At 37.0% G+C, this 13318-nt stretch overlaps 1 protein-coding gene and 1 pseudogene across 7 annotated transcripts in view; both read left to right on the forward strand.

Annotated features, from left to right (window-relative positions):
* The window catches only part of Tut4 (terminal uridylyl transferase 4), a 128268-nt gene that overhangs the window by 35745 nt on the left and 79205 nt on the right, over positions 1 to 13318 (forward strand). For all 7 annotated transcript variants that reach the window (XM_029539463.1, XM_029539461.1, XM_029539466.1 and 4 more), the window contains exon 2: positions 10894 to 11765. In XM_029539463.1, coding sequence (XP_029395323.1) covers positions 10985 to 11765 — 781 coding nt within the window. In that variant the 5' untranslated portion in view covers positions 10894 to 10984. The remainder of the gene's footprint in view (positions 1 to 10893; positions 11766 to 13318) is intronic.
* LOC115064342 lies at positions 7416 to 7527 on the forward strand (annotated as a pseudogene).

The following is a 13318-nucleotide window of genomic DNA, read 5'->3' on the forward strand; positions in this document are numbered from 1 at the left end:
TCAGATCTCATTATGGATGGTTGAGAGCCACCATGTGGTTGCTGGGAATTGAACCCAAGACCTTCAGAAGAGCAGTCAGTGCTGTTAACCACTGAGCCATCTCTCCAGCCCCAGGTGTGGTTTTTCTTGCCTGTACATTTAAGAGTGAAGTTTCTGAATGCTTTGATATATTTATGTTCAGTTTTATTAGGAACTGCTGGTTTTCCAAATTGGCTAGACTGACATATTAAGTTGTGTGGAATAATGTATGTTGAGGTTATAGATTCTCTACATCCTTATTGTTATTTGATACTGGGGCTTGTTCCCTCCTTCCCTCCTTCTTTCCTTTCCTTTCCTTCCTTCCTTCCTTCTTTCCTTTTTTCCCTTTTTTCCCTTTTTCTCTCTTTGTCTTTTTTTTTTTTGAGGTGGTTTTACTATGCAGCCTTTGTTAGCCTGAAGCTTACTGTAGACCATGCTGATTTCATAGCTATCTTCTTGCCTCTGTCCTGAGTGCTGGGACTAAAGGGATACACCATTGTGCCCTGCTTTAAATCCTTTTAATACTGACTCATTTTTAAAAAAGACATATTTTATTATTTGTGTGTGTTTATATGTGTGCACATGTGTGTATATCTGCCTTTTGTGTACCTGTCTATCCAGAAAAGGGTGTTGGATCTCTTGGAGTTGGAGTTGGCATTCTCTACCATGGTTGATGGGAACTGAACTTATATTTTCTAGAAGAAATGCAAGTTCTCTCAACAGCTAAGCTATCTTTCTAGTCCAAGTTATATAGACTTTATAGTGGCATGCAGGAGCCTTTGGAGGACAGGGACACATTAGATCCCCTGAAGCTGGAGTTAGAATCGATTATCAACCATTCTATGGGTTCTAGGAACTGAACCTGGGTCTTTTGTAGGAACAAGGATTTCATTAACAACTATTAATTAACTTTCTACTAAACTTTTTTTTTAGATATCCGATTTTTAAATCTTTTCTCTTTTTGTTTTTTTGTATAACCTTGGCTGATTTGGAACTTGCTCTGTAGACTACTTTATCCTCAAACTCACAGCAGGGACCCTCCTTAGCCCCCCCTCTTCTGCCTCCTGAGTGCTGGGATTAAAGGTGTGCACCATCACCATCTTTCTGCTGCTGTCTTTGGGGTAAACAGTACAGTTTAAAAAATTTTGAGATTGTAATAAAATACTCATACATTTCAAGGTCTGTAAAATTAATAGTTTAATAGTTCATGTTTTTGAAAAGTTAATAGTTTATAGTATTTAGTCATTACTTCATTTTTCTCTCCTATGCCATTTTATCTTCTTTTTTTGACTTTTTCATATGAGTGCAATCATAAAGTATTTGTGGTTTGTGACTGGTTTATTTTACTTAGCACAAAATGGTCAAAGTTAATCCACATTATGGTATATTTTCTTGTTCTTGGAACATTTATTTAGTGTTGTATATGTGTATGGACCCAGTACATGCCTAGTATGTAGAGGTCAGCGGATAACTTGGAGGGGTTTGCTCTCTCCCTCCATTAAGTGGGTCCTAGGGATTGAATTCTGGATCAAAGTGCTTGGTGGCAAGCACCTTCACCTGAGCTAAGTAAAATAAACCAGTCACAAACCACAAATACTTTACGATTGTTCTCATATGAAGTAGTCAAAAAAGAATATAAATTGGCCTTTTGTTTTTTCTTTTCTTTTCTTTTTTTGTTATATATCCAGAAGTGAAATTGCTACATTTGTATAGTGTTAGTCATTTCTCTGAAATGGAACAAATACCCGAGATGGTTAATTTAGAAGGAGTAATAGTTTTAGAGTTTCAGTTATTGACCTGTTGCTTCTGAGCCTATGGAGAGACAGTACATTGTATCAGTAGTATGCTGCAATCTGCATAGTAAGAGAAGAAAGGTGCTGGTGTCTTAACCTTTTCTTTAAGAACCATATCATCAGTGATGAGAAGGCCTCTCATTAGGTTCTACCTCTTAGAATTGTTTCTACTACCTCCCAATAGCACTAAGGTAAGTAGTAACAAGTCTTTAACATACAGGCCTTTAGGGGAAGTTTAAGATCCAAACTGTAGCATTGTGTTCCCAGTTTAGGAAAATTTATATCCTTCAGGCATTTAATCCCAGCACTTGAGAGGCAGAGGCAGGTGGATCTCTAAAGTTTGAGGCCAGCCTGATCTGCAGAGCTATTTCTATGACAGCTAGGACTACACAGGAAGACTGTCTCAGAAAACCAAAACAAACATGAAAGTCTTATATTTATCTTAATATTCAAAATGTCCATTTATTTAAATACTTAAGGTCTTAAGTATTCCATAATTAAAAATCCAAGTGTGGGAAGCTGGAAAGATGGCTCTGCAGTTAAAATCATTTGCTTTTCTTGCATAGGACCTGGGTTCAAAATGGTGCTAGCACCAAAATGGTGATTAAGTGTGGTCTGTAATTTTAGTTCCAGGGGATCTGATGCCCTCTTCTGTCTTCCTGTGACATCAAGCACAAAGGTGGTGCATATATATACATGCAGAATACTTACACACATATAAAAATTAATAAATCTAAGAAAAATGCTATTAAAAACATCCAATTTCAAGTCGGGAGATGATGCTAAGTGGTAGGATACTTGCTTAACTTATTTAAGATCTGAGATTTGGCCAGCATTACAGGAAAGGAAAAGTCCATAATCTCCGAGATTCTAGGCAAACTCATGTGTGAGCACTTGTTAAAAAAAATAAATTAGAAACTTCCAAGATATGATAGTGCAGGGCAAATATCCCCATTTCAAAAGGGTTAAAAAGGAAAAACAGCATGGAGGGTTTAGGACCAAAGCATGGCCAAAAACCTAGTAGAGCAGACATTAATCCTGATGTTCCATGTGTGGTGGCACCCTGGGGATATTGTGAAGGGTCATGGTTTCAAATAGTTTGGGCCATCCATTCTTTCTTACAGCTTTGCTGGTTGCAGTCTAAATGGCAGATTTCTTGGGTTGGCTCCGAGTACTGTCTGTAGCTTTACAGACACTTAGTGTGTCCTGGCATCTCTTAACGTTTTGGGGTTTTCATTAGAGCTTTAGCTTTCACTAACAGCTCCATGATTGTCTTATCAGGTGCTCCTTACAGTACATTGCCTAGCCTTTTTGACTTTTCTTTGAAATCTCAATGGCATCTTCCATAATTCTAAAAACTTGTTATTGAAGGCCTGTTTCCTAGCTGGTGACGAGAGGTGGTTGGATCTTGGGGTACCTAATTTAATTAATGAGTTTATTCATTGATGAATTAATATTGAATGGGTAGTTGTGAGATGGGACTTGATTAGAGGAAGTATGTCATTTGGAACATGTCTATAAAAGGTGTGTCTTTTCTCAACTGTCTTCTACCCCTTTCTGCTTGGCCACCATAAGTTCTACAACATCCTTTTCTGTAAGATGCTATGTTTCATCTCAGGCCTACCATAATAGAACCAGATGACTATAGACTGAAATCTTTGAAACTGTCAAAATAAATCTTTTCCTTTAAAAACATTTTATGGAAGTTTGACAGGTTCTACTCTTTTTGTGAAACAATTGTATCTTTCTTGGCTTCACCCTTAACATCACCCAACTCCATTTTTCCAAACTGCAAATTCTCCAAATCTGTCTTCTCTGTTTCTCTTTGCTCTCAGTTTTCTGTAAAATTGGGCTAATTTGCTGTAAAAGCAGCCAATAATTAATTTACAGGCCACTGAGTGCTTTGCTACCTAGGAAATTTCTCTCCATAGAAACTTATCTGTTGTTTTTAAGAGAGCTTGAATAAAAACCAGCCATCCCACTTGCCACTGTTTAAAAATGGTAGCCTGTAATTCAATTATCATCACAGTCCCTTCCATCTGAAACATCACTGTCACCATTCTGGTCTTTTGAACCCTTATTACAATGGCCCATGAATTATTGGATGCTTTTAGCATTCTTGACTTTATCTAGTTTTCCTTCAAACTTTTCCAAACTCCTTCTGCAAACTAGTTCTAAAGACTACACATTATCTCAGGTTCAGAAACATTCTAGATCTCAGGTAGCCTAGGCTGCCCTCAGCTTTGCTGTGCTGTTGAGGCTAGCCTTGAATGCTTCATCCTTCTCTTTACACCTCTCAAGCATTTGGGAGGTGTCCAGCTCACCATTGCATTTTTTTGGAGTAATTTTTCTGGGTTGTTTTCCAATTTTGTAAAAATAAATACACAAACCAAACCCAAAGAAAATCACCTTACAAAGAAAAAAGGTTTATTGGTGCATAGTTCTAGAGGTTTCATTCTAATTGACTCACATTGTTGGTTTTGGATATTTGGTGAGGTTGCACATCATTGAGGCAGTGAGTTGCAAAATCTTATCTTACATCTAGGAAATTAACAGCATTAGTCCCCCTTAAGGGCGTGCTTCTAATGATTAATTTAAATTTCATTTTAAAGTTGTAGGTTTGAATTTGTAAATTGTATAATTATATATTCTTCTACCTCCCTGTGTGTGTGTGTGTGTGTGTGTGTGTGTGTGTGTGTGTGTGTGTGTGTAGGTCAGGACAGACAGCCTTCAAAAAAGTCCTTTTTTTTCATTCTATGATATGGAACCTAGTTGTCAAAATAAGGTCCTTAGGCTTGGTGGCAAATGTCTGAGCCACTGAGCCATCCCACTAGTCCTAGCCTATGATTAGACTTTCTTCTAGGCCCTATGTTTAAAGGTTTCCACCACCTTTGTTATTGATGAGTAAACATGGGCCTTTTGCAAAAAATAAGATCCAAGTTGTGTAGCATAGGTTATTCTGGTTTTAATATATTTGAGGAGCCTTTATAAAACCACAATGCATTTGGGCATTCCCATCATTAGTGCACAAATGTTATACTGCAAAATATTTTTGTTTTGTTTTTTGACCATAGTTCTTAGTTCAAAACTATCCTGAAGGCAGGCTTGACTAGCCAGTAAGCTCCTGGGATCTGCCTTTTCACCTCCAGTTGCCCACTGCTAGGATTACAGATGTGCACCATTGGGCTGGACTTTTATGTGGTGATTGGGATTTGAAGTTAAGTCTTCATGTTTTTGCAGCAGATACTTTGTCCATTTAGCTATCTCTTCAGGCCACTTTGTATCTCTTAAATTGTCTTTTATGAATGTTTATAAATAATGTTTGTTACATTTCACTCCAGATTTATTTATATCTATTTGCCAGAAAATAAATGCTGTGTAATTTTCCAATACAAAATGAAAATGTAGAGCCTCTTGTTTAAAAAGTAGGAACAAATCCCTATGAAGCTGCTAGAATATAAAGTTTATTCTTTTTTAAGGATTTTTTTTTGGGGGGGGGGGAACTCATTGAATTTAACTGTTTTGTGAGTATCGATTTGTAGCTAGGCATTGGAGCCTGGCTGGTTCAGTAGTGGGCACACAACTGGAGAATATTATATCCATCTCCCATTTTCCAGTGTGGCAATAGGTGAATAAGGTCTTTGCATTTAATTTAGCATGTATGTGTACACTTGCACATGCCATAGCACATGCATATGTGGAGGTCAGAGAACAACTTATGGGAGACAGTTTTCTCTTTTCTACTATGAGGGTTTTGGACATTGATCTTAGACTATCAGGCTTGTTGATAAATACCTTTACCCACTGAACCATCTCATTTGCCTTAATGAGGTTTTTATAAAACAGAACAAAGAAAGCTAGGAACCAATGTTTGTTGGAAACATCAGGTTAGGTGATTACAGTAAAGCAGGGGAACCTCTGCTATAGGCTTCAGATACTGTCTGATGATATTTTAGGCTGTGGGTAGTAGAAGCTTGGGATTTCTTTGAGCATTCCTGTTAGTCATAAGGCTGTTAGGAACAACACAGAGCTGGGCAACGATTAGTTATTACGGGATCTATATAGATAGTCAGATTATTTGTCTCTCTGTAGTCTTGGTTGTTCTAATTCTGTTTGCCTTGTAGAATCTTTAACACGGGTATGACTTTCTTCCTGGAAATTTCAGTTCACATCAGTAGGATACTGTCTACAAAATATTAAAGACTAATAGAACACCACTAGAAAAGTTTTTAAAAAAATTAGTTACTAGGTGATGTAAAATAAAACTTCTAAAAATATACACCACTTTCTTCAAAAATGTTTTGCATTTATTTTGTACGTGTGTCTGTTTTGTGTGTATGTATGTGGTCATGCATTTGCATGTAGAGATCAGAGGATAACTTGGGGAGTTAGTTATATCCTCCACTGTCTGAGTACTAGGGATTGAATTCAGGTTGTCAGATTTTGAGACAAACTCTCTTATAAGCTGATCTCGTTGGCCTTTTTTTTTTTTTTAAAAAAAAAAAAAAATGTGTCTGTTTCTGTAGGAATTTAGGAAGAGTCATTTATCTAAGGAACTTCCAAAACATGTTTTTGTATATTGGGTGAATATGTGCATGTGCCCATGGAGGCCAGAGCTGTTGGATCCACTGGCATGGGAATTTATAGGTGATGGAGAGCCACATGACTTAGTTTCTGGCAGTTATAGTTTGGTCCTCTGCAAGGGCAGTACATTCTCTTAACCTCTGAGTCATGTCTCTAGCTCTTGGCAACCCTTTTAACAGTTGTATAGAACGTCAAGAATAGGAAAAGCAAAATGTGTTTATTATTAAATACAAAAACAAAATCCCTGAGCAGTAACTTTTTGTTTTGTTTTGCTTTTGTTTTTCGATCCGTTTTCTTTGTAGACCTAACTGGCCTTAAATTTAGAGGTCCAATTGCCTCTTCCTCGAGGGCTAGAATTTCTGCACCATGGCCACCAGCACCACCTGGTGCAAAAACATTTTTTACAGTTGCAAATTATTATACATTTTACCAGAAAATATTAAAATAGAGTTAATATACACCTGTGAGATGGCTTAGAGGGACTTGAAAAGCTGATCTGAGTTTGATCCCTGGAATCCACATGACGAGAAAGAGGACGAGAAAGACTTGATTTCATAGAGTTGTCCTTGACTTCTACCAGTACACTATGTCATGCCTCCCCAAACACACAAATAATAAATATATTTAAGATTTATTTACTTTTATTTTCTGTATATGAGTGTTTTGCCTGTATGTATATATGTGAGCCATGTATATGCCTGGTATGTCCAGTATGCTCAGAGGCCAGGAGTAGGTGATAGATCTCCTGAAACTTGAGTTTCAGACAATTGTGAGCCACCATGTGGATACTAGGACTGCAACTGGGTCCTCTGAGAAGCAACCAGTGGTGCTTTGTTATGTTTCCCTCATTATGTAGCTCTGACTGTCCTGGAACTCAATGGCCTCTGACTCACAGAGCTTCACCTGCCTCTGCCTCCAGTGCTGGGATTAGAGGTGTATGCTACCGTGCCCATGCAGCCAGTGCTCTTAACTGTAAGCCATCTCTTTAGTCTCAAAACCTAATACTTGTAAAAAAACAAAGGTGGTCTTTATTCAACTGAAACATGAAAGACAGAATGCAAAAATGAATCATCTTTTGCAGCCAATAACTCATTGTACAGTATGAGTTTTGATATGTTTAAGAAGTATAATATGACAGCTGTAAATAATAATGGTGGTGATAAAGAGGCTTGTCTTGAACATGAGTTATGGAGTTGAAGATACTTGTCTTATTGTGAATGGATGTTCATTTCAATGTTGTATTGGCATATTCTACAGAGCCATAGTGTTCCTGAATGTGATATTATAGGAAGGAGTATAATCTTAACTTTTTCTTTTATTCCTTTTTTATTATTATTATTTTTAATTGATTATTTATTTATTTTTTTTATATTTCAAATGTTATCCCCTTTCCTGGTTTCCCCTCTGCAACCCCCTATCCCATCTGCCCTCTCCACTGCTTCTATGAGGGAGCTCCTCCTAACCTCTGTCCCCGCCTCACCACCCTAGCATTCCCCTATGTTGGGGCATGTAGTTTCCACAGGACCAAGGCCTCCCCTCCCATTGATCCCAGATAAGGCAATACTCTGCAACATAAGCAGCTAGAGCCATGGTTCCCTCTGTGTATACTCTGGTTTGTGATTTAGTTTCTGGGAGCTTTGGAAGGTCTGGTTGGTTGATAATGTTCTTCCTATGGGGTTACAAACCCCTTCAGCTCCTTCAGTCTTTCCCCTAACTCCTCCATTGCCATCCCCATGCTCAGTTTGATGGTTGGCTTCAAGCATCCACATCTGTATTGGTCAAGCTCTGACAGAGCCTCTCAGGAGACAGCCATACCAGGCTCCTGTCAGCAAGTGCTTCTTGGCATCAGCAACAGTGTCTAGGTTTGGTGTCTGCAGATAGTATGGATCCCTAGGTGGGGCAGTCTCTGTTCCATTCTTTGTCCCAGCATTTCCTTTAGACAGGAACAATTTTGTGTTAGTATTTTTGAGGTGGGTAGGTGGCCCCATCCCTCAACCAGGGGCCATGCCTAACCTCTGGATATGGTCTCTACAGGTTGTTTCTCCCCTTTGTTGGGTATTTCAGCTAATGCCATCCCTGTTGGGTCCTGGGAACCTCTTGCTTTCTTGGCATCTGGGACTTTCTAGTGACTATCCCTAGTTCCCCATTCCCCACTGCTACATACCTCCTTTCAATTTCCTTACCCTCTGTACTTCCCCTTCCCCATCTCCTCCCACACCTTATCCTGCCCCCCCTTTTCCTTCCCCCTCCCCGTCCCTTCCAGCTTCCTTCGTCCCTCTACCTTCCATGATTATTTTGTTCCTCCTTCTAAGTAGGACTGAAGCATCCACATTTTGATCTTCCTTCTTCTTGAGCCTCATATGGTCCGTGAGTTGTATCGTGGGTATTTGAAGTTTTTTTTTCCCCGAATATCCACTTACTGAGTACATACCATGTGTGTTCTTTTGTGATTGGGTTACCTCACTCAGGATGATATTTTCTAGTTCCATTCATTTGTCTGCAAATTTTATGAAGTCATTGTTTTTAATAGCTGAGTAGTACTCTATTGGGTAAATGTACCATATTTTCTGTATCCATTCCTCTGTTAAAGGATATCTGGGTTGTTTCCGGCTTCTGGCTATTATAAGTAATGCTGCTATGGACATAGTAGAGCATGTGTCCTTGTTATATGTTGGAGCATCTTTTGGGTATATGCCCAGGAGTGGTAAGAGAAGTATGAGATGCCAATAACTGAGAAGCAATCCATTCTAAAGTGGTTTCTAAAGTAAATTGTTAGAAGAAATTAGATGTCAGAGATCTTAAAAAAGAATGTTGACTTGTGATTATGTTTATCCTTGATTCCTACAGTGATAAAAGAGTAAATAAATTATGGGTATTGATAGTACAACTGAATCAAGCATCACTTGTTTGAGAATGGGCTGTATTGAGAATTCTTGAACTTAAGCCTCCCCAGGAGACAGTGAGTTAGTTAATTAATTACACGTGAAGTTTCTTAAAGAAAAACTTGACTTTAAAATAAAAAACTAAATGAAGATAGTAGTAATCTAGGCTGAAATTAAAATAGTATGTATAGAGAACTTTCCTGCAAATTAGAATTACAAATTATGGATCCACCTGGATGAGATGCAGACATACATAGACTTAAGATTTCTTTTCGTGTGTATGGTTTTGCATATATTACAGTTGCAAGTAAATTGACTTCATGTTCTGAGCTTTTTGTTTCAGATAATACTTTTGTGTTTATGTAATGAGTGTTTATATGATTAGACTTGATTGCTTTGATTTACAATTGAGTAATATTATCTAATCAAAGAAAGTAATATACTTTAATTTCAGAGAATTTGTTTTTGTTGGTAGAAGTGTTAAAAAACCCAGTTTTTATAATATGTAATATATAAGGTATTTCTGGTATATGAATGCCTCAACAGAATGTAGCAATTTTTTTACCATGTATATAGTCCATAAATTTAATGTTTCTTCATCAGTATAATTGTTTCTATTAATTTTTTTTAGAGAAAGGTAGACTTTGATTAATTTTAATGTCTCTTTTACTTTCCCTTTCTTGGATTCACAGCAAAGTTGAGAATAATATAGAGTTCCCACTTAATTCTTGTCCTTCCATGTACGTAGCCTAACCCTACCAACTTGGTACTACAGTGGTAAATTTATTACAACTGATGACTGTACACCAACAATGTTATCCTGCAAAACCCTTAGTTTTAAGCAGCATTTGTATTTGAGAGTGCTCATTCTGTGGGTCTAAGTAAATATATAATAACAGAATTTAAAAGTTTATTTACTTGAATTTGTTTATATTTCTCATGTTTAGAGAATCCTGTTTGAAGTAGGTTATGGTATAAACAGGCCTTTTGGTAGGAAATCATGCAGGTGCAAGACTTTATTTAACACTGAAGATACTATAACTTTTTTAAAAATTAATTTATTCACTTTACATCAATATCAGATCCCTTTCTCCTCCCAGTTTCCCTTCTTAGAGTTTCTCCCCCATTTCCTCCTTTCATTCTCCTCAGAGAAAGGTGGCCCCCCTGGGTATCCCCTCTTGTACATTAGTCACTGTAGGACTTTACTTATAGTATATAAAGATTGAAATTCTGCAGCTCTTCAGTTTTTTATTTCCTTGCAATGATAGAGGCATATTATTTCAGGTTTTATTTTTCTGTTAGTAGAAATTCTTATGAGGTAATATAAAACAACTTTGTTTTTATAAAAAGCTTATTTTTTGTTGTTTTTGTGGATGTTTTGTTGTCTTTTATAGTTTTAGGTGGCCTTGAACTGGTTCTGTAGAACAGGTAGGCCTGGAACTCAGAGAGATCTGCCTGCGTCTGCCTCCTGATAAATGAATATTTAAACCCTTTTCATATACTTTCTGAGAATTTTTATTTAGTTTCAAGAACACATTTTAAGTTTTTAAAAAATGCCTAATAAGTAAACATGTTTTAGCATTTAAATAACAGATTTTTATTTTTAAATCCTATAGTTTGCTTGCCTAAACTAGATTTGGAGCAGTTCATATACCTGAGACCTGCCATTTTAAAGTATCAAATTGGAAAGAATCAGATTTTCAAATAATGGAAGAGCCCAAGACTTCTAAAAACGAAAATCATGAACCAAAGAAGAATATTATTTGTGAAGAAAGCAAAGCAGTTAAAATTATAACTAATCAAACCTTGAAGCCAAGAAATGATAAGTCAGAAATTGGGACCAGCTCTCTGAATAGAAATAGTAGTAAAAAAACCAAGCAAAATGATATTTGTATAGAAAAAACAGAAGTTAAATCATGTAAAGTAAATGCTGCCAGTGTTCCAGGCCCTAAAGATTTGGGGTTAGTACTTCGAGATCAAAGTCATTGCAAAGCGAAAAAGTTACCAAATTCACCCATGAAAGCCCAGAAGGGATCTTCACAGGCAAAATTAGAAAAGGCACCTAGTTTACAGGCAAAAGCAGAAAAAGTACCAAAGTCTCCAAATTTACCAGTAAAAGCAGAAAAAACGCCCTGTACAACAGCAGCAGCAACAACAACAGAAAAAGCACTTAATTCACAGAGAAAAGAAGAAAACACACCCATTTCTCAGATGAAATTACAAAAGACACCCAGATCACCTTTAGAGTCAGAAAATGTGCCCAGTTTACTATTGAAAGAAAATGTGAAACAGACAGAATCACAACAGACTGGGAAGAAACGTACAAGCTCCTTTGTTTGTATGGATAAAAGGAAGAGTGATGCTCTACAGGGAGAGAAGTCAACTCTGGGAAACTCATCCCTCTCTCAGGAGCAGCAGACTCAGGCAGATAATATTGCTGATTCTGATGACAGTGCTTCAGGGGTTGAAGACACGTCAGATGACTTGAGTGAGTATAAACACACATAGTATTTTCCACAAGCTCCATTTGGGGCAGGATATTTTCTGTATTAATGTTATTCTATTTTTTTTTCTGGTTTAGATGCTTTAATTACAAAAAAAAATGAAAACAACCAAAACCTTTATTATTAGTAGTATGTATGTGTATCGTCTTAGTTATAGGATATGTACATATGAGTTTAGTGGGTGTTTATGAGTACTCTTCTTACTGATAAATAGTAGGGGCCTCTCTTATCCTGTGTCTATGCTGGACAAGGACATGTGTTCTACCAGTGGGTTACATCTTTGGCCTTCTATACTATTTAGATTTTTTTAAAGATGGTCTCATTGTGTATCACAGACTGGCCTTGTACTATGTAACTCAAACTGGCCTAGAACTCTTTTTTTAAACTTTTAAATTTATTATTAATTATGTACATATATATGTGTATAGGGGGGTGTGTGTTTGTGTTTGTGTGTGTGTGTATGTGTGTGTGTGTCACATGTGCATTCAGAGGCCAATAGTATTGAATCTCCTGGATCTAAGGATCTAAGGTTTTGAATTACTTGGTATGGGTGCTAGGACTTGTACCTGTCTCCTCTGTAAGAACAGCATATGCTTTTAACTGCTGAGCCATCCCTCTAGCCCTAGCCTTGAATTCTTTATTCTACTATTTCAGACATCTCTGATTATGAGCCACCATGTGGTTGCTGGGATTTGAACTCAGGACCTTTGGAAGAGCAGTCAGTTCTCTTACTCTCTGAGCCATCTCACCAGCCCTTCAGACATCTCTGAAGTGCTGGTGTTATATGACCTTACTGTTCTGCCCTATTCTCCAGTCTTTAAAAAAAGTAATATTAGTAATATATTCTTATTTATTCATCAAATACATACACATACGTATGTATGTATGTATGTATGTATGTATGTGTATATATATGTATGTACGTGTGTGTGTGTATATATATATATATGTATGTGTGTGTGTGTGTGTGTGTGTGTGTGTGTGTATGGTTCCTATTTGTAGTTCAGTCTTGTGTTCACAGTGGAAAACTGGAAAGAAACCCAACTCTAGGTCTCAAGGTAGCTTCCTATTTGATGGTATAATACAAAACTAATTTTCAGTGGTTAAAAACTTGAGAAAGTACATGATTTAATTTTGTTAAGTGTGAGACTGATTAGAAATGAGATTCAGTATTGATTAGAGCAGGAATTTGAGGAAGTGATACAATTTCGGCTTTCAGGGCATCTTTTGGAAAATGAGTGTTTTAGGTTATAAAGAACATTGTGTATGATTTTGAGAGACATTTTAAGAGGTCAAAGGTAGTTCTATATGAAGTTTTCTATTTTATTTGTCTTTTAAAAACTTTTGGAGTTCAGTACACCAGAATTTTTGTTAAGGAGTTAAGTAGAAGCAGAGATTAAGATTTAAACTGTTAAAATTTACTTGAACTATTACTGTAATTTTTTTTAATTCATAGGGATCCTGTGTGTGTGTGTGTGTGTGTGTGTGAGAGAGAGAGAGAGAGAGAGAGAGAGAGAGAGAGAGAGAGAGAGAGAGA

The sequence above is a fragment of the Mus pahari genome, chromosome 6 (genome assembly GCF_900095145.1).
Source record: "Mus pahari chromosome 6, PAHARI_EIJ_v1.1, whole genome shotgun sequence".
In the NCBI taxonomy this organism is placed as follows: domain Eukaryota; kingdom Metazoa; phylum Chordata; class Mammalia; order Rodentia; family Muridae; genus Mus; species Mus pahari.